The sequence below is a fragment of the Pieris rapae genome, chromosome 3 (genome assembly GCF_905147795.1).
Source record: "Pieris rapae chromosome 3, ilPieRapa1.1, whole genome shotgun sequence".
Classification (NCBI taxonomy): domain Eukaryota; kingdom Metazoa; phylum Arthropoda; class Insecta; order Lepidoptera; family Pieridae; genus Pieris; species Pieris rapae.
This window is the reverse complement of record NC_059511.1, coordinates 7225193-7253061: the sequence shown is the minus strand read 5'-3', so window position 1 is coordinate 7253061 and position 27869 is coordinate 7225193. Positions and strand designations below refer to the sequence as shown.

Genomic DNA, 27869 nt, shown 5'->3' with positions numbered 1-27869 from the left:
ATCTGAAACTAATAAGCAAATTTCCTGAAGTAAACCTATAAAGTTAAGCAAAGTCCGTCGAGGAAGCCTTGTCAAAGTTTGCACTAAGTTACAAATTGCAACTCGAACAACCGTCGCTATATTGTTTCATTTTCCTTCTCCCCCTTTCTGGTGTACTTCGATATACATAGAACAAATGTACTGGAATAATTACTTCATACTCCAGTATCGGTGTGTCAGATTCTTCAGTTTTTGTAACTAACCTCAACGCTGTTGAATTTTTTGATATTTTGCATTTTATAGCTGTGTGACCGGATCATATTAATAAAATGACAAGTTTAATTTGAAACTGACATAAAAAATTGAGTCAATTATAGAAACGAGCATGTTGTCAATATACCCATATCGTACACTCGTTCAGTCGTAATTTTTAATCAATTTCACGTTGGTGATACTTTCACGAAGACGCTCAAAAAGAAAGTCAAATGTTAAAAAAAGAGAATTGGTTTACAGTTGCGCCTGCGGCGGTTGACGAAACAGAATATTATGTAGCACAATTATCAATGATTTAGGGAGGTGATAATGTCGATAATTGGGGACGATGTAAGATTTATTTTTTATCTAGATGCATTTAGGGGTTTTAAGTCTGCTCTCTTCGCACTCTGCGCCCGACTGCGAACACGTACGGACGTGATGCTCCAGTGGTCCGTCGCTCTCTCCTTGTGAGTTGGGTATGCTACTAGCATAAATGGTACTTGGCTTTGGGACTTGTAACCGTCTTTACGATTTTCAAAATAATCTTCTTATGTAAATATATTAAATTACACGTTATAAGTATAATCTTTTAAGGCCAATCAATACAACGATAAATTGCGTTATTTAATATATTTAAGTGCATTTTGGAGTCAGTTATATATTTGTTATAGATGCTTTTATTTTATTTAAATTTATTAAAGTAGTTTCAATTTTGTCAGGGACTTTAAGTTTATTACAAACTTAATTTAATTGTAAAAACTAAGAATTTACCATCTGCCCATTATGAATTAAAGTAATGATATAACTTGGAAGCTGGATAGCAAACCTATGACTTCAAAGATTAAAATAAAAATTAAAGAGAATGCTAATTAAGGGAATATTAAAATATTTTATCTATATATATGATTTATATATATTCGATTTGTTCTTTTTGTTATTGTTCTATTATTGGTTATAAACTTGATAAATAATATAAATATATCTTAATACTATTAACAATTAATTACCTGAAAATCTCGCCACCGAGGATCCAAAGCCCCTCTGACGTGATAAACAGAGTCCGCATCACCAGACTCCGAGCGGGCGCGTGCGTCAATTTCTCGTGTCTCGTCACTATATAAACAACGAAAAAAAATTAGGCACAAATTTCTTAAATTTAGCTATGGATTTGGTTAACTAATATTTAAAGTCGCTTTAATTTTATAAATTACTTTTATTGTAAAAGCTTAACAATTTAAAAAAAAATCAAATATATTATTCTATTTTATTCTATTCCATAATTATTATTGTTTAGTATGCTTGCTTAAATGCAGTTAATTTAATTGCAAGTAACTTTTTATCTAGTATCGAACCAACTATTGTTTATTTTTCCCATATTTTCAGTAAATAAATCGCTTATTTTTATGATATATAGATAAAGATATCATTTATCCTCTTTGTGATTTTATATCATGTTTACAGACCACGGCCATCAGTCATCCATTATAAGCCATTAGTGGCCACAATATCACTATCAGAAAAATAATATGTTTTAAAAACATAAATGTATTAACAGTTAACAAAAAAAATAAAAGAAATTTTAGTATAATTTGAGAATAACAGCACTTCTGTGTATACAATAAACAAAAAGTTCAATCACATAATTCAAAGCTTCATTAATAGACAAGAGCTTTCACGACCAGATTTCAGAACAGATAATAAATGATGCGAATTCTTTTAGTATTATTGCCAAAGCAACAAAACAAATGAAAATCACTATCCCTTCGGTTAAGGAAAAGCAATATCTCAATCGCAAATATTCGAAAGGGTTAATCAAAGGCTCATAAAGTGAGATGAATGTCCGTGGAACTGGGACTGGCGTTGTGCCAAAGTGCATGCGTTTGGCCTTCACTACAAGTGATTAGCAGCATAAGATTATTCGAGTCACGTCTGTAGGTGCTCATTGCTCAGCAGTTGGATTCAAATATTCAAATAACCGAAACCATAAAATTGTCAGCATCTTTTATTGAACTAATACATTCAGTCCACATTCATTTTTTAAATAACAGACGGAAAACATGGACTGCTTTTAACATTTAATTATTCAAAATATAAACGATATTCACAATTTATTAATTATAAAAATGTTTAAATGATAGGTTTTTAATTATATATATCTTATACACCCACATTGTTCTGAGGGTAGTTAATTAAGTTAAACATCTGTTATTACTGACTCCCACTATGACAGAGTGTTCATCAACTAGTTGTTGTTTCATATATTATAGTTACGATAACAGTTAATAATTGTATCTGCTCGGAAAGCTATAGAGAAAAATATCAATAAAGCATGTGAAGAATCATAATTTCCTATACAATAATAAAGTCTATATTTTAAATTGCTGTTTATGTTACGTACAACAAAGAACGCTTATAACTTTAACCATTTCCAACGATTTGAGAGGAATAATCAGAACTAAATTGCCAACAGATTAGTTCTATGTGCAAGCATCAAAATCCTAATTGGATTATACATAATATAATTCAATGCAAACATGCTTTGTTGTTAATAACATGCACGCTTTGGTTGTTGCAATGGTGTTTAAAATTAAAATGTTAAATGAAAACATTTTAATTTTAAACACCATTGCAAAAGTATGTTTGTTTTTTTATTGAAAAATTTTCTGGCTTATTCATATGCTGTAATGGGTTTATTTTATAAGGATGTAGACAGATATTCTAATTTTTATATTGGCTTAAAATAAACTATGAACTCAATACAGAAAACTTATATACTATAGAAGTTACGCTTATAAATAAATCAATGTATATATTTGGATTCTTTGATATTATATTATTTACAGCTGTTATAGTCTGTGAACTTTACGTAAATTAAATAATTAATTCGCGATTATTTTCATGTTATTTCAGTTTTAATCTTTGAATATAAACTGGGTACTCTTGTATTGACAATTACGTATAAAAAACTTATATTAAAATTCCATGAATATGTCGTCAAAACCCGTGGAAGACAACATCGAAAACGTTTTCCAATTACAAACTCTCGTAAATATCCATTTACGTTACGATTTCTGGAAAACAAACACATAAATCTAGATATAACATTAAAACAACTGTCAAATATTGAGATTTAGGAGTTTATTACATTTTTTGATAAGCTTTTTTAAATGTTTTTTATAAGACATAAATATGTAACGTACATAAATACGCAAATAAATACTTGAAATTGTTAATTTTCATGTTTTGTTCTGTAGAATCTGTAGAATAGAAATATTATTATTACTTTGTTCCATAACATATTTACCTTCAACGTTTCAATATCGGTACAATGAACATCAACAATGTACAATAAATAAATTCAATTGAAGATATCTCTCAAAAGAAAACTCTTCTCTTTTCCAATCATACACAAACACATTGTGAAGCTAAAAGGAAAAGAATAATGGATCCGCGCCGCCAAAAAAGATTACTGAAACCTCAAAAACCGATTTTCAAAGGAACAAAACATGAACATGAAAACGGACTAAGCAAATTGCTGTATCCGAAAAAAATCGTTCGGCCACGTATATAATAGTTTCATATCGCTTTAAGCGGCACGGTAAAATGACCTTAAATAACTTGAAAATAGAGAATAAAATAGGAACCACTCCTTTAAGCATTGCATCGCTGAAACTAGCAGTCGGTTTTCTCAAGGGGCACCAAAATGAACCGTTTCAACTTCTAAATGAAGTTTTGGGAATTTTCTAGCATTTTTGTGAAAACATTTTGTAAAAATAGAAAAGAAATAATTAAAAGAGCGTTTGAAACTTTTATATAATACACACTTGCTTGGTACTTGTTAATTCAAATATATAACTTTATCTCTTATAGTAAATGCATTACTTGTTTTAAGGTCGACTTTAGAAGCGTTGTGAAACAATCAACCTAATTTACATAGAAGAGAAGATAACACGTCATTATATTTATTAATTGTATTTGTTCTGAAGTTAGTTTGAAAATTTAGAAATATTGTGTATGAGGTTGATTCAGAACTCGTATTGTATAGTTCTTACAACTGCAACTACGTTACACCTCACTTAAATCAAACAAAAATTACAAAATGAAACTAACCTAATGCACGTGTACAGAACAAAAGATTTCCGCATGCGAAGTTACAATCGAAGCGGAGCACAATGACAAGCGTCCTTCCCTTTCGCTCTATAGATATGCGTATACGTTTGTCTCTTACCTTAGCGAGATACTATCGACTAGGATGACAGTTTCAGCACGGACTCAATAGTATTATTGTCATGGTATGTCAGCGTTTCTCTGTTCTAGTAATGAATAGTCTGGCCCATTTCTATTTAATATTCTATGGTTTTGTTAAAGAAATATCTCGGTTGTGTTGAATGACTTTAATGCCTTGCGTAGCATTGAGCTTTTAATACTACGGCGTAGCACTGCAGAAAACAATATACATAGCTAGGCGTTATAAACAAACGCCGTTTAGATTACCAGCAAAATTTTATGTAAATAAAACATAAAATAATAACAATATTATGTAATAGGCCTGTGGTTTTTCTGAGAATTTGTTTAAATACCATTTAAGAAATAAACTTTTTACCCTATTTTTTATATAAATACAATGTTCGAGCTTATTTGAGCGAACAATATACAAAGTGCCATCATAATTTAGATATAAAATATAAACGTAGGGTGTCACATTTATGATACAAATCAAATAAATCACATTTTTTACAAGTGAAAAACACAATTTCGTTAGTCACACAACATTTTATGTTGAATCAGCTAGGGCTGATTCTGAAGTTATTATAATAAGGTCAATAACCTTTGACAAAAACAGACTGGAGCTAAGACATAATAACACATCAACTTCGGTATCAGCGGTTTACGATGCGTCATAATGGTTATGTTTTGGCAGACAGCCTCCACCCGTTTCTAACAATCGTGATAAAAAAACAAATCTTTTTTGTATCTACAGGGTTCGAAAAATTATACTGAAATTTAAAAACAGGGGATTTCATATTGAAGAGAGCTTTAGGCAGTTTTAGTATATATCTGATATTCTTAAACAAAAAAAGTCACGGTCCGATTCGTAGTTATATTAAAAAATTACAAATAATAATGCCCTATAAGCAATCCACATACAACTCTAGTGCAGTGACAAAGATGGATGGTTATTGTTCTAGCATCCACCGCAGCGACAATTTATTGATGGCAACTCGCGAACACCACTAATTAATTACCCTCCATTTTACTGGGAAAATTCTACTTAATGCTTATACCTAATCAATGCTAAAAAAATATTTCTTTAAATATCTGGAAAATTTGTTATTTAATCCTTCTGTTTAATAAAGCTTTCAGAATTGTTATTAACTTTATTAGTTTAAAGTAATATATAAACAAAGAAATATCAATTCATGGGATAAATACTTATCGACAGAAACTTAATAAGATTGTAATAATAAATTGAGAAAAGTATTAAGTCATTATAAACGGATAAATTATTGTTCGTTTATTTTTTAATGTAATAATCTTGTATTATCCCAGTGAGAGACGAAAAAGTATGCTTCTAAAAAGATTCTCGGATGAACAAAACTCATCAATAATTTTCATTAAATCCTCTCTTGGATCAGCTTGGAACATGACCTCGCCATAAGCTACCATAGACATTATCCTAAGCTTTTTCCTCCGATTGAAATTGTTTTAACCAGTTGAAATAACTTGACAAAAACAAAAAGATTCTATGAAACCTTGTATGAAGCAAAATCTAATTTAAAAATTCAAATGTTTGATTGAGTAAACATTTTACTTTAAATTAATTATAATTTTGTTAAGAATTTAGAATTTTAATTAAAAATTACAAACATCGTCCTAGCCGTAATTGAGGAAGCAAAAATATTTTAATTATTCTCGTCGTCTCAAACACTTGGTATGTACATAATAATTTCTGTATAGAATTTTCAGTTTTCTTTTTCGTTTTATGGAATTGTAACTTCTATTAGATGTCGTAGATCATGTTACTATAATATATCGCCAACAAACTGTTATACAGCTTGGCTGTTATACAATTTGTTGTAAATGACAAACATTTACAACAAATTCAAAAAAATGATTTGATAAAAAAAGGAAATGTGTACATGAACTAACGTTCAAATCTTCTCGAACTCTTACCATTAAATGTTCCATCCAGATCTCGACGCTTGCTTTAACCTTCCGACTCCCGAGATAAGAAGTGTTCTACTTTGGATTCTGCCCTAATATCGAAATTTTTTCGCATCCCTCCACTGCTTCATTTAAGAGTAGTTTAAAACAACCATTACTGTCCTAAGCATTGTATCTTTGTTTGTCTCTGCTAGTATTACTATTTCTTCTTATTATCTACTAGTATGTTTATTGTTTTCCTGATTTATAAATTTTGTACTGTATTGTCTACTTAGCTAACGTTCTGCTGCCACATTTTGCTTTCTAACTTATTTTTATAAGCAAAACATTTTGTGAATATATCTAATTAATTTTATGTTTTATTTTTTATTTTATATATATTTTAGAGATCTATCTGGTTTGTTTCCTAAACAAATAAATAAATAAATATATTTATAGTTTTATATTCATAGTAATAAGGATTATAACGGATTTATAAGAAATTTTGGTCCTCTGTTATACGTTCCTTTTAATATATATCTTAAATCAGGCTTACATAATCAAGCCCTCTCATTTCCTTTAGGAAACTTGTAGGGTTCAAGTCAGCACCATGTATTACAAACTTTCTTACGAGTCACGTACACTTTCCTCTCTCCGGTGAGCAAAGAGCTTGCCCCCTATAAAAAAGGTATTAACCTAATTCTGTCTACAACTAAGTAGGGCATTGTTGAACAAGATTAATCAAGTGATTGCCGTGCTAAAACAAGAACAAAGCAGGAGAAAACAAGACAATTGAAGGAGATTTACAGAGGCGCACGTTAAATAAATGCCTGCATCAACTTAGATTCGTTAGAGCGTAAATCTTGCCCGCATCTTGAAGTAATGTCTTTCGTAGTAAAAGCCCGTATAGGGGTGTCAAAATTATGTGTTAGCCACTGATTGGTCTAGGTTAAGGGTTCGCAGAAAAATTAAAGAATCGAAATGAATCAAATAAGCAATATAAAAGGTGACATAATCTATGTTGTCATCACTGCATCATAATTTTTGTTAACTTAAAAAAACGATTGATACACGAAAGTCAATATGTACTAGTAACTTTATAAAAATCGAAATTCTGACTAATCCCAGAAGACTTTAAGAGGTCAAATGCCTTGAATTATTGTGAACTTAGCAATGTGCTATAGTAATTCCATAGACAACCCTACATGAGCGAGGCCGCTGGGAGTATGGGGAGTCTGCGCTCAGGTGAAGCGTTGTTGGTGATTTTTAAGAGCTCGGAGGTATTTTTATTAGATCTGTGTTCAGATAAAACATAGTTGGGAAATTTGTTTACGGTCTCGTTTCGGCTGATTTCATGGTCTAAGATCCGGCCGAATATTTGCTAAAACCAGTTTTTTATGTTTATATATATATATTATGTTTATTTATAATGTGAAACAATGTATATCTACCAAGTTGCCTATTAAAATTTGGCCGCTAGTATTTTAAATGAAATTATTTTGAATTAACTTTTGGAAAAACATTCACTTGTTATTTAAATAAAATATCGTCTTGATGACGGCTATTTTCATTAAGATAAGATTTTTAAAAATCACGAGGGGCGTTGATCACCTGGCCACACTTCTTTGCAGCCAGGTGTAAACAAGTATGATTTCGATAAATTTATACGTTCATAACGTACATTGCTTAATTATATATGAAATTGAAGCCATTTTTTTCTATTAATTGTCGTATGTGGTTACCTAGTTAATTCTGGTCGCAAATAAGGGCTACCTGGTATTAAAGAAAAAACTGTAACTTAAACACTCTACCTTAAAGAAAGAAGAATATTTAAGGTAGAGTGAAAGAGAGTAAACGAAAATCATTTGTCTGTCGAGGATATCGCCGATTTCCTACGATTTTAAGCCATTGTTTGTCTATCCAAAAACCAATCCAAAGTAATTTCTTTAGTTTTTAGCAAATAAGCGATGAGCGCACTAATCCTGCAGCTGGATCTCATACTATCAAGTCGCTTTTAATCATTGAACACCCACATTTCAGCTACTTATCCATTTTAATCTACTTAATATAATTATTAACAGATAAATCATTTCTTAACAAAAAAAATCCGTCAAAAACCGTTAAAGGCACAAAAGTATTATTAAATGAATAAATGTTATGTTTTAATAACGTTTGTACGTCGTTAAAATAACTTATTTAACATGCAATCTACTAACGAGTACCTAAAAATACTATCGATATGGAATAGATTTCACCAAGTAGATGCACGAAAAACATCATTCATAGTTGTAATTAATATATAAGACAATTACTCTTAGGCCTTGTAATATAGTGGGGCATTATTATATCACCTAGTAAGTGGGTCTCAACAATACTACCAATTGAATTCAATGAAATTGTTCTTATCAATTCGGATGAATATGCATTTGAGTGTTTGAATACGAATACTAACGATGGAAACTCATTTGATAGAGCTTGAAATGTTCCACAGAGAATTGAACAACAATCTAATCAGATTGTTAGTCCGATCTAACAATCGTTAAGGGCTGGGATTGAATGAGCTGAAATATATCCACATTAGTAAGATACGTTGTGCATACGTATGATTTAACACTTCATAATAGAAATTATTGAACAGGTTGATTTTGTTTGAAACACACAACAATGTTAGAACTATAAATACGCAATTATATGTTGCCAATTGCGACTTGAGTGGTGCGACAATCTCGTATTGTTTGATATTATAAAACTTTTCTAGAACCTGCAGTTTTTTGTAGCCATAACAACCTATTGAACAAATCAATGGCACGTCGTTTCGTTAATATTCAATGGCAATCCAATCATAAATTTTACGAGCATTTCTCACTGTCGTAACAGACCAAAGTAATAAAAAGGAATAGGGAAAAGTTAAGAAGTTTATGGCAAGTTAGAAGAATGTCATCATTTGGTCTACAAGCGATGGGCGGAGCCGGTCTTTGTAATGGAGCAAAATTTCCCAGAGTGCAGCCTTGTATTTCCTCTTCTAGATATAAGGTTTAAAATGGATTGCAAGAATATATAAATAATTAATTCTCATTGCTTTCAGCTGCGCTAATGTTTTGTTGCGCAATGAACAATTTTAAACACATTAATGATGACTGAATGGAATAAATACACGAAGATTTAACTTTAATATTATTGTAATGTTCATATTACAAGTTGTGATTACTACGAAATGGACAAGATTTATAGATTTAGAAAACTTTTAATTAATTATCTTACCTAGAATTCGATCTTTTCGATGAGTCGTGTTTCTTCCCGCCTTGAAGATTTGGCAAATCCTTCTGTCGCTTTTTCGTCTCCCTCCAAATCTTGTAATATAATATACACATAACTGTCACTGGCACATAAAACGCCGCAATGGCCGTCCCGAACGTAATAAACTGATTAGTCTCTATAAACTGGATGTAACACTCATTCGGAGGCACTTTCCTCTCGCCATCTATATACGGCCAGGCATAAATCCATGGAGGCCAGAGTAATAAGCTGAATCCCCACGCCCCTCCTATCATCACAGTGGCGCGCCGTGTAGTCCTTTTAGCCCTATACGTTAAAGGTCTCGTAACACTGAAATACCTATCGAAACTTATGATAAGGAGGTTGAGCACTGACGCGTTGGAGGCGAGATAGTCCAGCGCGAGCCAGGTATCGCAAACGTGTGGCCCGAGTGGCCAGTAGCCATAAATTGTGAACATCGTGAATAGGGGCATCGATATGAGACCGACAGCGAAGTCGGCGACCGCCAGCGAGAAAAGGAAGTAGTTGCTGATCGTCTGCAGCTGCTTGTCTATCTTGAAGCTGATCATGACCAAGGAGTTGCCGACGACTGTGAGCACTGAGAGGACGCTGGCGATGATGGCGATGACAATCTTCTGGGCGAGGCTGTAGGGGCTGGTGGGGAGGTCTGGGCCGAGCGCCAGGTCTGTGAGGTTGGCTGTGTTGTTGAACGCGATTAGCATGTCGTCAACTCGCCGAGCCCGCGGCCCCCGCTCCGCCGCCGCTGGTGCGCCCACCGTCTCCAGGCGCGCCTGCTGACAAAACACAGGCTTTACTTTAATTATTCTACGATTTTCATTATAATTACATTAATTTAATTAAGTAACTAGTCATTTCAAATAATACGTAATTATAGACACAAATAATTTTTACGGGTCTAATAGTTATAAGGGCTAAATTCTTGTACGTACACAGACGTAATATATGCGTTAATTATGAATAGTTGGGTTTATGGAATGTCTTCGAAGAGCAATACCAAATGCAATAGCCGAGTTGCGGTTCCCTAATTCCGTTGGTATTTCAACCGTCCTCTGTCTTTTACAAAGGTATTTACAACGAACAAGTATTAAAATGTTTTAACCATTCAATATCAGTAAATAATTCAGTAAATAACATAATGAAATGTTATATTAGCATTATAAGTACAATAGGTATAATAATAATAAACAATTATTTCTATAAAATTACATTTTTTTTGTAATAAAATAAAAAATTACGCTCACATGCCATATGCTTCCCTAACCACTAAGTCATAGAGGCAGCGGACATACAAAAAGATTTTTAAATATCGAAAAAGTCTTTAATATAACTTTAAAGATAACAAACATATAAACAATATTTTCTGTGCTACGTAGATAAAAACTCCATTAAAATAATGACCAAGAACCCTTTATCCTCAATATAAATTACGATCATTATACGAAACAATACTTTTCAGGAAGGTCGCTGTGCACCATGGAGCCTGTAAAAACCACCGCTTCGTCGATCAAAGGATCTCCACATTGAAATAGATTGTGACGCCATCTTGTAAATTACGGCAGCCCAAATTTAGTTGAAGTATTTTCGTTTAAAAGACTTCTTTTTTATATATTAATGTTAAATTATTGTTTTATCACTGGTTTTAGGAATTGCAGTATTTGTCCTATACTATCACATGACAGATAAGCTAATTAAACATGGATTTCTTTATGATACAATCCCCCTTTTCAGATTTAAATAAGATTGCTTAAATACGCTTTAGTTTACCAAATATCTGTTTTAGTAGTTAAATATTTCGTTTCAACCGAGTATTTATAAAAATAGAACATAATCATTATAATACAGATTTCTCATTTTCCGTACTAACACGAATCAGTAATTAACATAATTAGACAATTTGCATTATCGTGTTAGCCGTGGCGGTTTGCAGCAGTGATTAATTACTAGGCGTTATTAGCTATAAAAGAACACTGGAATTGTGCCAACTCCAAGACGATCACTTTATAGGTTGTATTTGAAACATTGAAGGGTGTAAAGTTAAAGCAATAACGATGATTCCAATCGACCTTTTCCTTGAATATCTCACAGATACGCAAAAATTGAATTTTTACTTAGCTTATACATAGTGTAAATAGAGACAATACAGGTTGATCGTTCAGCAATGTTAAGCTATCTATTTGTATCATGATGTGAAGTAGAAGAGTAAGGTTTATGATATTATTTGCATAAATGCAATATACTTTTTGGTTCCTTATTAGGCATCGGCGTAGGCATAAAATATCAAATTAATAAGTATAATGGCGAAGGATTACACTAAATGTATTTTAATAACATATAAAAAACTTATTAGCATTCAGCTGGCTTAAAAAACACGGAATTGATTAATTATGAGCAGTCAAAAGTTTGAATATGTCCAATTTCTCAAATGCTAATAAGTTATTTACGAAGTTTGGAGAACTCTAGTTATAAATTACATTCCTCTATCTTTATTTATGCTATTAAAGTCATACTAGTATTTAAATATATTGTAATAAATTCTAATTTATCATCTGTTATTACTACTGGACTGTGATCAGATCAAGTATTTGTCTTACCGTTAATCATATTTTTTAGGAATAATACCAATCTGATGGCACAACATTTACTTATAAAAGAATATATAACGTAAAATATTATTAATTAATAATAATATAAAGTTAATAGCACGCCTTAGTTATGTGTAATACAATAAAATAAAAACCTAAAACTTGCTTGATAAACTCGGATGAAAACAATTTCCTTGAAACAAATTTTACAAGAATATTTTCGTTATGTTGAAATGAGGATCCTTATTACATTCAGCGGTTTGTAATAAAAAAGGAAATGAAACGAATGGAAGAGCGTGGGCTTGTCCGCTTTATTACGATTACTGGTATTAAAAAAATATTAATTATTCATAAAAACTCCTCTTTTCTCATTTGTACGGTACGGTTGGGTAACTTTTGGAACTGTAAAGTTTAAACTTTCAATGTTTTTTTTAAAATCATTATTTCTGACGTTAATTACGTGTACACTACCCGCATACAAAATTTATAGTTGAATTTTAGTCTGAAGTTATCCTAATATTTTTTTAACGATTTCAGACAATACATGGACATTGACTACGATGGCTGGGGCGATATGAGCGCATAGGTCAGGATCGGGCGGAGAAAAACATTTACCTGAGCCACAAGCCTGCAATTCGTGGGTGGCACAGGATTGGGAGAGCTGGAAGACTCTGATTTTGGAGGGAAAAAGGGTTTTTGGGTCGGAGAACCAGTGGAGTTAGCGAGTGAGAAAACATATTTACTATATTATATTGTTTTATATAAATCAAAGTTATTATCGAGGCAAAGTAAGTCACGGAAATAGTTTCTAACAATGATCAAGCCTCAGTGATAATAATTATAAGAAAAAACCATATGCACTAAAATTCACCACAATATTTAACTTTAAAACTAACGACACATTAAACTTTTACCATAGTAGGAACATAATCTACATGCAGACAACATTTTAAGCACAGTGGCAATATTTTACATGTAACATATTGCAAGAAGTTTAGAATAGAGTAAGCATCTGGTGCATGGCTATTACTATTAAATGCATGTCTCTGTCATCACTCGCAAGATAGAGTTGCAACTCAAAGAAATATCTAGGATTGTTAAGAAGGACAAATTGAACAATAATTGTGTTTATAGAGGATATTGCGTTATGCTATAAATTAGCCAATTTTATAGATTAGCATGAACGCAGGTTTAGTTCCACAAATGATTAGTATACAAACAATTACGTTTTTGTCTAAACTGCTGTATTCAAAACTGCTAGAACTTGTTCAGTCGAAATGTAATGATTCATTCTACCAGAGAATATGGCTAAAAACTCTTTAATATTAAACAGCTACACTGACTTCCATACATTTCAGTGTATATGATACTTAACAATTATAAGGAAAATAATAGGCTTTCATTGCTAGTTAAATAAAATACATTCTGATATAACTATTTGTCACCCCAAGTCGATAGGACAGGTGCTATAGGAATTCACAAATGCCAATAATTTTTGTATGAGAATGTGAAAACCGATTTTCCTCAAGCAGCATGCATACTGAATATGTAAATGCGAGGTACCGCTGTGCGGAAATTTTTATACTACATTTTCACTGAACGGATCTGATAAGGATTAACAGACAAAAGCAACAATCACAGAAAATAATAAACTGATTTTACTAAAGCAAATAATGTAAGTATATGTAATTACCATAATGTTCACTAGTGGACATTATTATATTCAATAACTGTTCTAATAAAAGGATTATCAACACGACAGCAGATGCAATACCGGCTTTGTGTGTCCGCCTAAATGACCATATTGTAAATATGAGTATGATATTATAGATAGATTGAACGCAAAGGAAATTTTACACTTGAAATTGGAAGAAAGAACTACATTTGATAAATTAATCGTCGCTGACGTCTGCGTAAGTAATATGTAATAAGCCAACTTACGAGTAACGCACCGCATAGGTTTTCATAATATGTTGTATAATAGATGTCGTTGCGACTTCCTCTAATTATTTTGCAAATAAAAGTGAGAAGGAAATGGTTTTTATAAAAACTTTCAGGGCAATAATGGAGCACAATTAAAATAAAGCAATTGTTGTTTTCATCACTTAACCATTGTCATTAAAAATTAATTTAAAGTCCGCTAAATTTCAATTTTAACACAATTCATTCAGGAATTTCAGAATCGGCTTAACCACATTTCCGTGTACGGCACTGTGCGTGGCCGGAAGCAGACAAACCGTTGGCGAACAATTAATCAATAAATAAAGGCATAATTTTGCTATTTCACACCAATACTGTTTGAAATGTGTCGCAAATAGCAATTGCGATAAAATGTATATAAATTCGCTAAACAAAATAAACATCAAAGTTTAGTTTACATTGATGACAAAGTATATATGACAGCCCCATCTGTTCAGAGATTTTTATAATTAATATTTCAATGTTTTTATACAAATCTAATCCTATGAAAAAAGTAAATCAATAAATATATGAGAAACGATCGAATAAGGGTTCTGATTTTAGATAAACAGGGATGCCATCACTATCTATTTAAAACAAAAAACAAAAGAGAAATATACAATTTAAAACATATAATGCATATGTTTCTTAAACATATATTATTAAAGCTTAGTAAGTAAATCTAACTAATAAAACTATTATTAATACTCACCAATTTGGATTTTGACAAACAATTCGATTTTTGTTTATATATCTATATATATTATATATTTATATTTTTCGCTGATATAAATATTCATGTGAATTAAGAGAAATAATTCAACTGCGATATAAGACGCGGAAGGGGCTAAACCATATATTGTCAGTGTTACAAACCGATAATGGAAGCCATTAGCGGAAAATTCAAATTACGTGAATATATTCTTGATCGGTAACCCTACGAAGATAACCTCGACCGGTCTGACCCAATTTCTTTTTGTATTTCTTTACCGATCATGCCAAAAAGTGCTAAATTAAAGAAACCTCCCCGAAACAAAATTACCTTCATTAGTTTGTAAATTTTGGTACATCATCTTTCTCTCTCAATACCGTGAAATAAAAAAGATAACGATAGTCATTTATTTTAGTTCTACTATTCCCCACTAATAGCCCGTATAGTTTAGTCTCAACCTATTTTTAATTAGCTTCGTTAATAATGTATCAATTGAGAATACATCTCCATCATCCTGCCATGCTACATTTTTGACGTACTGAAAATACAGTATGCAGGCGATCATATAACGAGAAACATTATCATAACTCATATGGAATGTGGAATTTCCACAAAATTTCTTAAAATTATCTAAAACTATCGGTGGTAATCTACCCTTCAGGGTAGATTTAAGAGTAGAATCTAATACGTTTTTGACATACGCAAATCATACTTAGCAAAGAATCTCGGTTCTAGGTAAATACCATGTTATCTAGTTATATAAGTTAACTATTATCCAGTTGAAGAATCGGCCTGGGACTACATAAGTGTTGTTTGCCATAGTCATTTTGTATGATGATTTTAGAAGAGTACCGAGAGTTTTTACTTTGGCCGCCTTTTCTCTCGGCCTATACCCTCTGTCTTCGCTACCGGGGATGCAATCTACATATTCAAATATAATTAAGTGAAATAAGTGATACCTGTATCTAATATTTCATAATAAATTTATTTTTATAACGTACCTAAAAAGTAACAAAGCCAATAAAGATAAAGGATTTTTCTCAAAGTGTGACAATAAAAGTCAAAATTAATTATCACATGCAGTCGTGTCATTGTTAACTGCAGATTCACTTTGCATTTTTATTACATTCAGAGTATCACCATTTTATATCCGCGTTATCTAATTGCAATGCTAAATGAATGCGCATAATATTATCTAAGGATTCTTGTATGGAACATGTATAATGAAGTTACTGTCCATTAAAAGATTATTAAAGTAATAAATTTTCCCACTGCATTAGTATTGTAAAGTTGCGCTAAGTAAACTTTTAGAAGAAACATATCAAAGTCATGAAAATAATCAATATTTATAGAAAATAGATTACAATTAATTTGTACCCACGCTTATAACATCTCTAAGCCACACTCTTGCACACACACAAATTCAAATACTTCCAAGTAACTCGAGTTTCTATTTATTTAGATTTAACATTTTGTATACTTTAAAAATATATTTTTATTTCTCGGAGCTACATCACAGGAACGTCCTCGTTTGGGGTGGGAGGGACTACAGTCACATAATTTTTGTGCCAAGTATATTTAATGACAAATAAAGTTTAATACAACTAACCCTATTTAAAAAACTCATCTCGTGTAGGCAAACTTTTTGAAATAATCTATTATTTAATTAAAATAGATCAGGAGTTAATACTTTCTAGTGAAGTTCTCGAATTACGGCGCCTTCGAGACAAAGAGTTGAAAGTTCAGTAAACAACTCTTTCATTGAAAGAAAATCTTACGACAAACTGACCTAAAAACAAATGTTTATTTTAAAGCTTTTAATCAGTGACTACATTATATTTAGTAGTAGAAAATGCGTACAAAAAATGACGCCTTCGCTGAAAAGAAATGAAATAAAATATACTATACGATATTAACTTTTAATTTTACAAAACCAAAAAAACATAAAGCAGTGTATATAACACACAAATAATTCAAAAGCAGGTTATTTATTTAAACACTAAACATTATTTATACCCAAAAACTTGTTGGTTTTTAATTCATTGTCCTAATGTCCTATGTGTAAGCAGAACGAGGATGTCGACTCAGTGCAGTGTCAAAGACAAAACCTCTCAAAATACCATCCATTAGTGTTGGACAACGCACATACTTTAGCTAACTATCATACTCACTTTAGCTCGACTTTAACTATATATTATATGTACATGTATGTATATGTACACGGACGTATGCATGTCAGTGACTGTTATGATATATAACATGTAATAAGCAAGACCGATGTTTCACAGCTTAATTGAAAATTTAATATCATGCCCCACTAGCTGCACTATTGGCTTCCTTGTTTCGCGCCATATTTGAAGTGAACCGGTTCGTTCGAGTCTTTGTTGGAAATTTGAGAATTGATGACATAATTTATTCCTTTTGATTGTTCTATAGGTTTTGTATGCGAGTATCTTAACTGAAATTGCAGCGATGGGGCAAATTGAACGTTAAATTTCTCGAGCTCTGATGAAGACTACAAAGGAATTGGTTCTCGTTTTCGCTTGCGAAAACTTATGTGTACCGAGGCTAACGTCCGATCCCAATAAGTAATCCACAATTTCAGATTGAAAACAATCTGAGATCAGACCGTGACAGTCGATCGTTCTCATACCTAATATCAATCCAACGATTGGTTATTAGCACACTTTTATCAATATTTGGATTAAGATCAATATCTCAGATGGTCAAAAATGGATTGAGATATGTTAATGTCATGCACAATAAAACTATATTCCTAACATAATATCCGTTTATTTTTTATAGCAAATGGTAAAAGCTTATTCACAAAAACAAAACGCTAACATAGTTATAGCCGTAACATAAAAAGATGACTTAGATAAACCACGCTTACAAGGTCTAAGCCAGCCTTGAACAGTCAAGGGTGCTCTAAGACCTATAAGGCAAACTAATTAGTGCCATATGATCTTAACTGCAGTCAAATACAAACGTTTCGCTTCGAGTTATATTTGCTTTTGTAACTCTTGTATAATATTTGAAGACAAACACAGAATTATTATAAAGTTGTATTTATTTATCTATGCACCAATGGATTTTTTATCTTTGTGCGCATTTAACATTTGCTCGAGCCGAAATTGAAACATAAAGTAATAATTGCTTTGAGTTCACAGTTTTCTAGAAATCACAAAATGATTTCTAGAAAAATAACGGCTTATTGTTGCTACGCCTTGTTTGTTGGATATAATACCCTGTCGTTAGGTAGTAAAAGACAATCGCTTGATATGTAGGCTAAATTGGAACAAATTACAGTTTCACGCCAACGTTGACCTAAAAATCGTTACAAAACGGTTATAAAAAGGAATGTCTAAGACTAGTACAACCGTAACCTAACCTACAGAATAAAATCCGTTTGAAAGAAAACTTCTATGGCATAAAATATACAAAATCTTATGAGAATTATGATGTTCTTTGAACATGTCACGGACAACTTATACATACTTGTACATCAATGAAGAAAGAAATATTTAGGTAAATTTGCCTAATCCCGATACAGAAAATATCTTTTTATGATCTGCAACAGTAAACGAAAAAAAATTTTTAGCAAACATCCAATGTTTACGTTGTACTCCTATTAATAATTAATTAAAATCTAAAGGTTTCTGCTATAAAAATATAAAAGTAGCATGGTTGAATAATACAATGCTTTTTAATCAAGCTTTTAAGGGAATTGTTTAGTGTGCGATATTTTAGTTTAGTGCGTGGGTGAGTGTTTTGGGATTTCACTTACAATTGAATCTTGTGTGGGCGATAAGAACCTATCAAACTTTTATTACTACATAATATGGTATACTTTATTCTCTTTAAACAATAAGGGCAACATTTTACTTTACTACTACGATATAAAGTAGTTTCTATGGAATTTGAGTGAGTCTTGATACTATTTTTGTTAAAGTATGTAAGTCTTGAGCAACCAAAGCCAGAAGACATGGCCATACTGACCACGTAAACAATATTACTAAACAAAATAGATTTGCAAAATATCGTAACCGTTCGCGTGTTTACGTATTTCGCAGTGCAGCAAGGGAATTACGAAGATTCCATTGTGAAATTTCTTTTCTCATTCTAAAATTCTTCGAGTTCCACAAGAGGTTTGAGTCAGTGAAGTATTATTAATTAATAGTCAATGAGTCTAATTCAAACTCAAAAATATCTTTATTCATATAGGTGAACATGTACACTTATGAACGTCAAAAATACAAATTAAATTAATTGTAAATTTTGGTATATATTAAACCAAGACATACCAAAAATTTAACATATTTCTTAATAAATAATACAACCGAGACCACAGTCATTAACACTGACATTAAATTCTATATTAAGGATTACTTTAAAAAAAATATTTTACAAAAAAATGTATTTCAAATCTAAACTTGACTGTTGATAATACTCAATAAAATAAAAGTTTCTATAATCTGATCAGACTTCTGAACACAGGTCAATGATATTCCTTAAAAGAGCAAGTGTAAATTGCGGGCATAAATTTTTAAAGAAACCGGGAAACAAACGCTAGACTATAGTTGGCAATCGTACGCTTAACCACTAGGCTAATTGCTCATTTCATATACCATACTGGTCACTCTTGGCTTGCTTGCAGTGCCAAATAGTACGAAAATATGATTAAACAGTTTGACTCGTTTCGAGCTTACACAGAAGGTTGGAGTTTAATTAAATTCCTCAATCAATGCCGTCATTATGTCGGATATTTAGCATGTTATGGAGCAGTCATTTCCACTCACTGTGACCTTGTTTCTCCCCTGACAAGGTTTATGGGGCCAGCGGTATTATATTTTATTACTGTAATCTACGTACGTTAGTGATGTTCCAACTTTGTAACATGAAATAAATACACAAAGCTAACTTCTTAGGGGAAGCTAATTAGCGCGAAAATGTACTTTGGAAAGGGCGTTTAATTGTTGAATATAATATTAAACGTGGAATTTTGGCTTATAAACAACCAGTTTTATGGAATGCTATGAATATATTTATAATTAAACAAATATTTATCTTTTTATGTTTTTGATACGGACTAAGCTAAATATTTATTTATGAACATGTTTTTTATTTCATTTATAAATTTCGCCATTTCAAAGTATAAAATTTATACACGAATAGACAAATGTTCTATTACATAATAAAGATTTCGGAAAATTCAAAGTTAGTAGGGTGCGTGTCCAATTCGTTCGTCGTCATAAATTGTCTCTGGTCGTAAATGTAGGAGAATTTAAGTTTACGAGTAAGCCACTGATTGATATTGGAACCGATGGTCGCATCGAACAGTCTCTCCGGGTTTATGACTAAATTGTTTTTGGTGATTTCCTGGAGTGAAACAGGACCAACATTTACACACGCAATATTCAATTTCAATTTTATATAAATAAATCTACAACGATTTAAGAAAAACACTATATGTGAGTATCCACAACAGAACAACACCTTCTTTACTGATATAACAAATATAGATAAATTTATTATAGACCTCTATGGCAAAATAATAAATATACTAAAAATTCAAATCATTTCACATCAGGTCACTCAACGCACAATTATGAACCTCCTATCTATCTCACCTATCTAAACCTATATATCCTCGAAGGCTCCTACCATACATTTTGTTTTGAAAAATTTGAACCGATTTGGCGACAGTGGCCATGTCTAAGATTGGTCATGTATGTATAAAATATACACTTATATGTAGATAAATTCTGACTAATATGATAATGTCTATCCGGACTCAGGTGTACTCTCTTTCTCATAAACATAATTATTCTTCAGACCTTTACGAACATACCTCTTCGCAATTAAGTTATATAATGTATTCAGGCACTAGACGACGAAGCGTATCAATCTAAAAAGTACTCTTTTCGTGAACCTTATACAATTATTAATTACTATACGAATTACAATAACAAAACATACTTTTTGAGGATTTACCTGCACTGTCAAGTAATCTACTGTTTTCTTAAAAATAAAATCAGCATAATAACACTGTCTAAATTTTAATCTTGAGCCACTTACGCCCTTTAGAACGAAAAGATGTCGGGTACTTCAATTATGTAAATTGTTACATGACTTTATATTTTTATTTATGTTTGTTTATGAATTTTATCTCATAACGCCGAACATCACTAAACCGTTGTCGGTTTATTTGATTAAACTGTATTTAAATTATATTTATTACTATTCAGAGTATCACCATGGAAACGCAATCAACCGCAGAACCCTAAGTTAATTTAAATACTTAATGACTTGGCGTTAACTTTACATTGGTAAGATTTGTGTGTTAATTAAAACATTTTTTACTGTCTATTTTTGAAATTATCGTATAGATCATTACAATATTGTATTTAGATTTTTTTTATTCCATGCCCTGAATTCGTTATAGGATTTATTCCAAAACGTATAAGGTAATTTTGTTATGTGTGTTTTTTTTTAATTAAAATTGTAGGTAGTGTAGCGTGCGACGTCTATTTTTGCTTTCAAATCCTAGACTCATGAAATTTTCTTTATAGATAAACACTTGAGTAAGCAGTAATGTCGTAGGAACTGGAAAATATTAGGGCATTAAATCTACTAGTAAGTAGATGCAACCTGAGAAGAATCAATACATTGCAGTGTCAGTGAGTGTTAAACGTTAAAATAAATAATGACTTGTTATAAGCATTAAAATTAAAAAAGTCCAGAACTAAGGCTTGCCATCATAATCCATAGAAACGTTTTCACAAAATGTAAAATGTTGAAAGATATGAGCGGAAATAAGTGGACAATTGTCGCCCCGGTGAAAACTTTGTTAATTTTTTCCAAAGTTCTTCATCTCGCTTCATCAAGAATTTCACGATTTGCATAGAACTTACAAAAGTTTTGCGCTTACTTGAACGCAGAGAAATTTAATTTTGAAGATGAAATTAATTCAATATTACAACATGGCGACAAACTCTGTTATGGGGTATGGGCGGTGCCAAACTCACGCAACCTTTCTGTTCGAGTCATAGTTATGAAATTGTTTGAGAGTCGACACGAATTACTTCAGGCTTCTATCAGCACTTGGTTGTATCCAAAACTATTGATTCAAACTTCAAGAAAAGAGCGTACCAATTCTTAAACGGCCGGCAACGCACTCGCGAGCCCTCTGGCATTGAGAGTATCCATGGGCGGCGGTATCACTTAACATCAGGTGAGCCTCCTGCCCGTTTGCTCCCTGTTCTATAAAAAAAATACTTTCCAAGTCTTCTTTAGTTTACAGAAATAATGTAAGTAAAAAGCTTTGGCGTATTTTCTAGGCAACAAACTGCGTAACTTCATATACTTATTCATTTTGCCTTCATACCATTCAACTACATGTATGATTAATATTTTATAGGTATCAATAACATACGTATAATGCAATACGTTGCTCTAATATCAAATCGAATCATTATTCAAAAATTGTTTTAAATTTCTCAGAATATTGGTGAATGTCTTGCGTCTATAACCTTTCTGTACAAATATCCCTTTCTATAAATAAAGCTGACCTATTATAGAGCCGTCACAAGCAGGTAAATGGGGCAGTGTGTGGACTTTACGTGATTAAGCACGCCACAAAGCTTTATATTTTTAACTAACAACCCTTTGCGCTTTATTAACTTTTCAATGAGTTTTTACTGGCAACAACTCAACGTTTAATTTGAATAGTATCACGGTAAAAAGATATGAGAAAATTAAGCTTAAACTGTATATTTTATTACTTTGAATAAAGTGGGCTTTAATAGCAAAATGTCTTTGAAGCTATTAATGATCTAACATATTTCGAAGACTTTTCGTGCGACATCACCTCGTAGCATCTGTTGCAGGTATTCATTTTTTCAAATCGTTATTTAAGACATATTTTAATACATATAGTCATGACGTCTAAATACTTTATGATTTTCATTAAATTCAAGGTAAGGAAATGAAACATTTAAGTTTAACTCTCGTACGTCAAAAGTATTGGATATTGACAAAAGTCATAAGCCAAAAATGATTTATTCATATAGGTAAGAATGTACACTTATGAACATCAAAAAAGAAATATACATTGAATGCTTCTAATTTTACATTTACTGCCAGTTCTCAAATCAAGGGCGTAGAACTGAACAGAAAAACAGGCAATAAACTCTCCGCCACTCTTTTTAATCGATTATTTTTTTATTTTACACAACGTTTGTATGGAGCTGCAACCATTACACTATGTTCCACATGACATCTTAAGTAATAAATAATAAGACATATGGACGTCATTTCATGTTCATGTTCAAGTCCAGTGTCTGGATCTCTCCATCACTTCTTGAACTGAAACACTGAAGACGAGGTGCGGCTTTCAATTTCTTTCGCATAATATTGTATATATATAAAACGTTTGTTTAAAGGACTAAAAGTTCTTTCAAATCCATACAACCACTAATACGGATAAGTACTGTTATGATCAACAGGTCCCAGGAATTCTAATTATTTTAAGATATATAAACAATGTCAATTCATAGCGCTATTAACTTAATAATTTTATTTCCTTTAATGATTATAAAATCACATTCGTCTATATTAACTTCATATTCATATATTTTAAAACAATGCCAGTTACATTTGGCATAATTAATTTCAACTGCAATCATTTGTCAGAGCTATTTAACATACGCTACACTAATTAGCTATTAAAAATCAATTTGTGGAAAACAACAGATGCGGTCATGATGACATGACAAATTAATTAGAAAAATGTTTGTATTTTGTAAAGATTCACGTGAATAAGACTATCATCTGCAAATCTGAAGATAATCAATCAGTCAGATAGATGACGAAATGAGGACACTTATGAAAAGACCGACGTGTGCGACGTAGCTGCAACATCTCAGTGACGATGGGCAGGCCAAATACCGACAGACCCGCAGGCACCTTGAAACCTCAAACCCATAGACCGCATGGCCGCCCTTGGGCTAGGTGGACATCGTCTATGGGTGCCAGTTGATACAGAGAGCCAGTGCAGGGCTTACTGGAGGAAAAAAGTGGAGGCCTACGTCCAGAAATGTACCAAATGAAGAGGCTGATGATGATTTTTATTATGAAAAATTGTAACAATAAAACCTCTAAAAGTTAATCCACGAGTGACCAGTGACTATTATTTGAATTTTTTCCCGAATCTAACTTTCAAATACCAACGGGTAATATAAATGACATCCCATACATCCAAGACGCAATAAACTCGCTACGGTGAGCTTTGCATATTTATCCTACAATGTAGCGGTGCACATATTAAAACGGACGCACGCCTCACAATACTTACAGCGACTTACAAAAACTTAGGTACAGAATTTTATATTACGTTTTTAGTGTACCTCTTAAAAATGCATGAAGGGTTATATTCTCCCATTGTATAAATATGGTTTAACATGCTGTTGTACCTGTTTTTAAGAGGCTTTATTATTGCTTACTTCTAGCACATCTTCACTTTAATCCAATGAATGATTTTTCATAAACCTGATACAGAATACACAGATTAAAAAACCTATAATGCTGTTTACATGCTAAATATAAAGTAAATTTGCTTAAATTAGTGAAATATTTCGTATACTTAATATAGGGCATCGGCATATAGCAAGATACACATAAAAGCTGATCTTTCAAAACATCTACATGGGAAAGACCAAAGACTTCTCCTTGGTACCCTTGATTTGTACTTCCAAGAACGCCCCAAAAATAAGTGGATAGAAGAAATAGAAGCTTTGGCAGGAAGCGAATGGAGAAAGAAAACGATAAACAGAGTCAGTTGGAAAGCTGCAGAGAGGACCTGTGAATGGGTTCCGATCGAGAACTGACTACTGAAGGTAGCTTATGATGGACGATATACAAGATAACATGATAAAAATAATGTAAAAAATCCAATTTTGTTTTTGTCATGATTGGAAATTAAACAGGCTTTTATTGTTATATCTATACTTAATATCCATCGGCAAACAGTTATTTATTTTTTGTCAGCTTGTCCGTTTTCACGTTCTATAGCAAATTCACATTGGACCCACTACGTTTTTTATATCATTCACCCATCTTCTTCTGGGTCTTTTTCACTTCCTGGGTAACACTCTGTTACGTTTTAGCTTCTTTTCTGATAATTATTTTAATTGTCAATAAATATATTTACTAACATTGTTCGCTTTTAATTAATCTTGTAGCGAACATAAGCATTTAATTATCTCAATCGTAAACAGAAAGTAAATATTTAATTTTAACGTCAAAAGATGAAACGTAAAGTCAACGTGTTCAAATATTTAAAGGAGAAGTTAATTTATGAAGGATGAAGGCATTCCGTTGTACGCTTCAGTGCTCCCTACATGAAGCATGACACATGTACTATTGCAGTTATGTTCCAGCTATTACGTATACTGTATCTATACAGTAGTACTCGTTTATATATCAAGATGTTAGCGTATGAGATGTTAAGTAGTCGCATAGGAATAATAGTTTAGTACGAAAAATATGGATATTTTTAAAAAGAATAGTCTTGAAACTTATAAGAATATTAACAAATTTTACGATCTCATATATTCAATCGGTTCACCTACAATTAGATATGAACTATAGCAGTTTGTATATTAGCGTACAAATTTGAATTTGGAATTCCTTACCAAAGAGGAGAACATCGTGATTAAAGTGGCCAGTACGAAATACGCCAATTTCATATGAAAGGACCTAATTTACATACAAATTCGTAATTTTAAAAAAAAGTAATAATAGTAAAAATTGTTAAATTTGACAAACTCCGTATGAAAGTGAAGTGATATGTTTGAAGCATCGTGAGAACATGTAAGTCTTGATGCTACGCGAGCCAATTTCAAATTCCCAAGAATGATATTAAGCATTGACAAAATGTAACATCTTGCTTGAAGACGAGTGGAAATTTCACTTCTGTTGGAATATATTTAACATATTCTGTTACTCAGAGAAACTTAGTTTGAATCTCTAATTTATTAAATAATATAGACAATCAAATCAAACTGTATTTAATCCTGTGTAATTACACTTTTGAACTTTAATTTAAGATTCGGTGAAGGACAACAAACAATGATAGAAAACCACCTTCTCTCACTCCAGTGGCTCGGCCGTCCCACATTTCGGGTGATTTAACACCCCGTGGTAGTCCGAGCCGAGGTCCGATTTTCGCAGGATACCGAAAAAGCCAATTCCGGCCTCGGCTCGCTTAAACAACCTGAGCTGAGCTGCCAGGCCAACAGCCAAGTTCCACAAAATAAACGATCGGCCGATAATTATAATAGGTGGTAATTAATTTTCTATTCTGATATATTTTTCCTGTGATCGAATACCGTATGTTACAGTTGAAGATGCTAAATGCGTATTCAACTTAACCTTATACATAAACAACAAGTCTTCATAATATCTCCGTTAAGGACATATAAGTTATCACACGCCTAAAGGACAAAAGGAAGCCTCCGTCATGAACGCCGAGACGTTTGCACATTAATATCTATGCAAGGTCAGTACCGGAGCCATCACGCTCGAAGGTCTTCTACGTAAAGCCATTTATCCTGCTTAATAACTCCTTGGGCCTCATGTGACTGAGAAAAACAAATGTTTCATATATTATTATAGGGTTTAAAGTACTTTACAAAGATTACTTCTAAGACTACTTATACCTTGTCTATACATATATACTATGTCTATTGAATGTATTATAACTGGGAATTAGAACAATAAATCTTCCACCTTCCAACTTCTCCCTAGAGTTGGTAACAGTTTAGCGTTATAATGATTTAATCGCCATTATAAATCTATATATCATTTCTTGGTCATCCATTATGTCCGAGCACCCCATATTGTTAAATATGTCTTAAAATATGAAATAAATCTAATATTGTTGATGATTGGCATGCCCGCTTCTGTATTCTTAAATCACCCGGACACCCAGAAACGTATATTTTGTTATGTTTTTTAGTGAGAATATGTTGTACCTACTACACAATATATTTGACTAGCGGACCCGACAGACATTTTCCACCATATATCAAGCGATGCTTGGATACATGGGTTACCCATGTATTCAGTGTTACACATTGAAAATGTTTAGATGTGGCCAGTTGGTAACATTGCTAATGAAAACTTTTTTTGAATTACAATTTAAGAACTCTTTGGTAACGTAAGTAAGTAAGTACTAAGTATATTGCGTTCATTTGTCAATTGTTTTTCTGAATTATAATAATCTGTTAGCCTATAGATGGCGTACTTGTATTAAATTAAATACGATTTTTAGTTAGCCTTAACCTTAAAAAGACACATAAATTTGACAACTAACATACTACGTATGAGTTATATTTTGAGTAAGGAAACTTGTATTTGTTGAAAAAAAGAAGTTAAAAACGAATTTCGTGTGTTAATACAAAATTGCTTTTTCATATTACCATTCTATTACCTGGATTCAATCTTCAAAGTCTTTAGATCTTTTTAAAAGTAACTAATCTACTTAAAACGTGAAGTATTGTTCTCTTTAAACGACTCCAATTGGAAAATAACTAAAAATAAAATTCAATAAAGCCTTCACACAAGTACTACAAACTCTTTCACTTATCTCCCATCTGCCTTTCTTCGAATAAATTTTTCTTTGTCAATAAATAGAGCTATATACATACATTTGAAAAACGTCCAGCCGATTGGCCACCCTGCGACGGCCAAGCCGAGGTTCGAGTCTCACAGAAGACGCCCTTGCGCTAGTCGCGGGGAAAACCCCCATTCAGGCCGAGATACTCTCGCCAAAACAGCCCGGGCTGTGCTGTAAAGGCCCTTAAGGCCAACAAAAGGCCCTTAAGGACAAAGACCTCACAAAAAAATACTTGAAAAAGGGCGTAATTTAACAGCGAAAA

The 27869-nt window shown here is 32.2% G+C and overlaps 1 protein-coding gene across 2 annotated transcripts in view; it reads right to left on the bottom strand.

The window, feature by feature from the left end:
• LOC110993271 (muscarinic acetylcholine receptor DM1) overlaps nucleotides 1-27869 on the bottom strand; it is a 39882-nt gene that overhangs the window by 6139 nt on the left and 5874 nt on the right. The window contains exons 2-3 of one of the 2 annotated variants that reach the window (XM_022259466.2): nucleotides 9640-10448; nucleotides 1242-1347 (exon numbers count right to left, since the gene is read on the bottom strand). In XM_022259466.2, coding sequence (XP_022115158.2) covers nucleotides 1242-1347; nucleotides 9640-10376 — 843 coding nt within the window. In that variant the 5' untranslated portion in view covers nucleotides 10377-10448. The remainder of the gene's footprint in view (nucleotides 1-1241; nucleotides 1348-9639; nucleotides 10449-27869) is intronic. The other variant, XM_022259465.2, reaches the window with a different exon arrangement.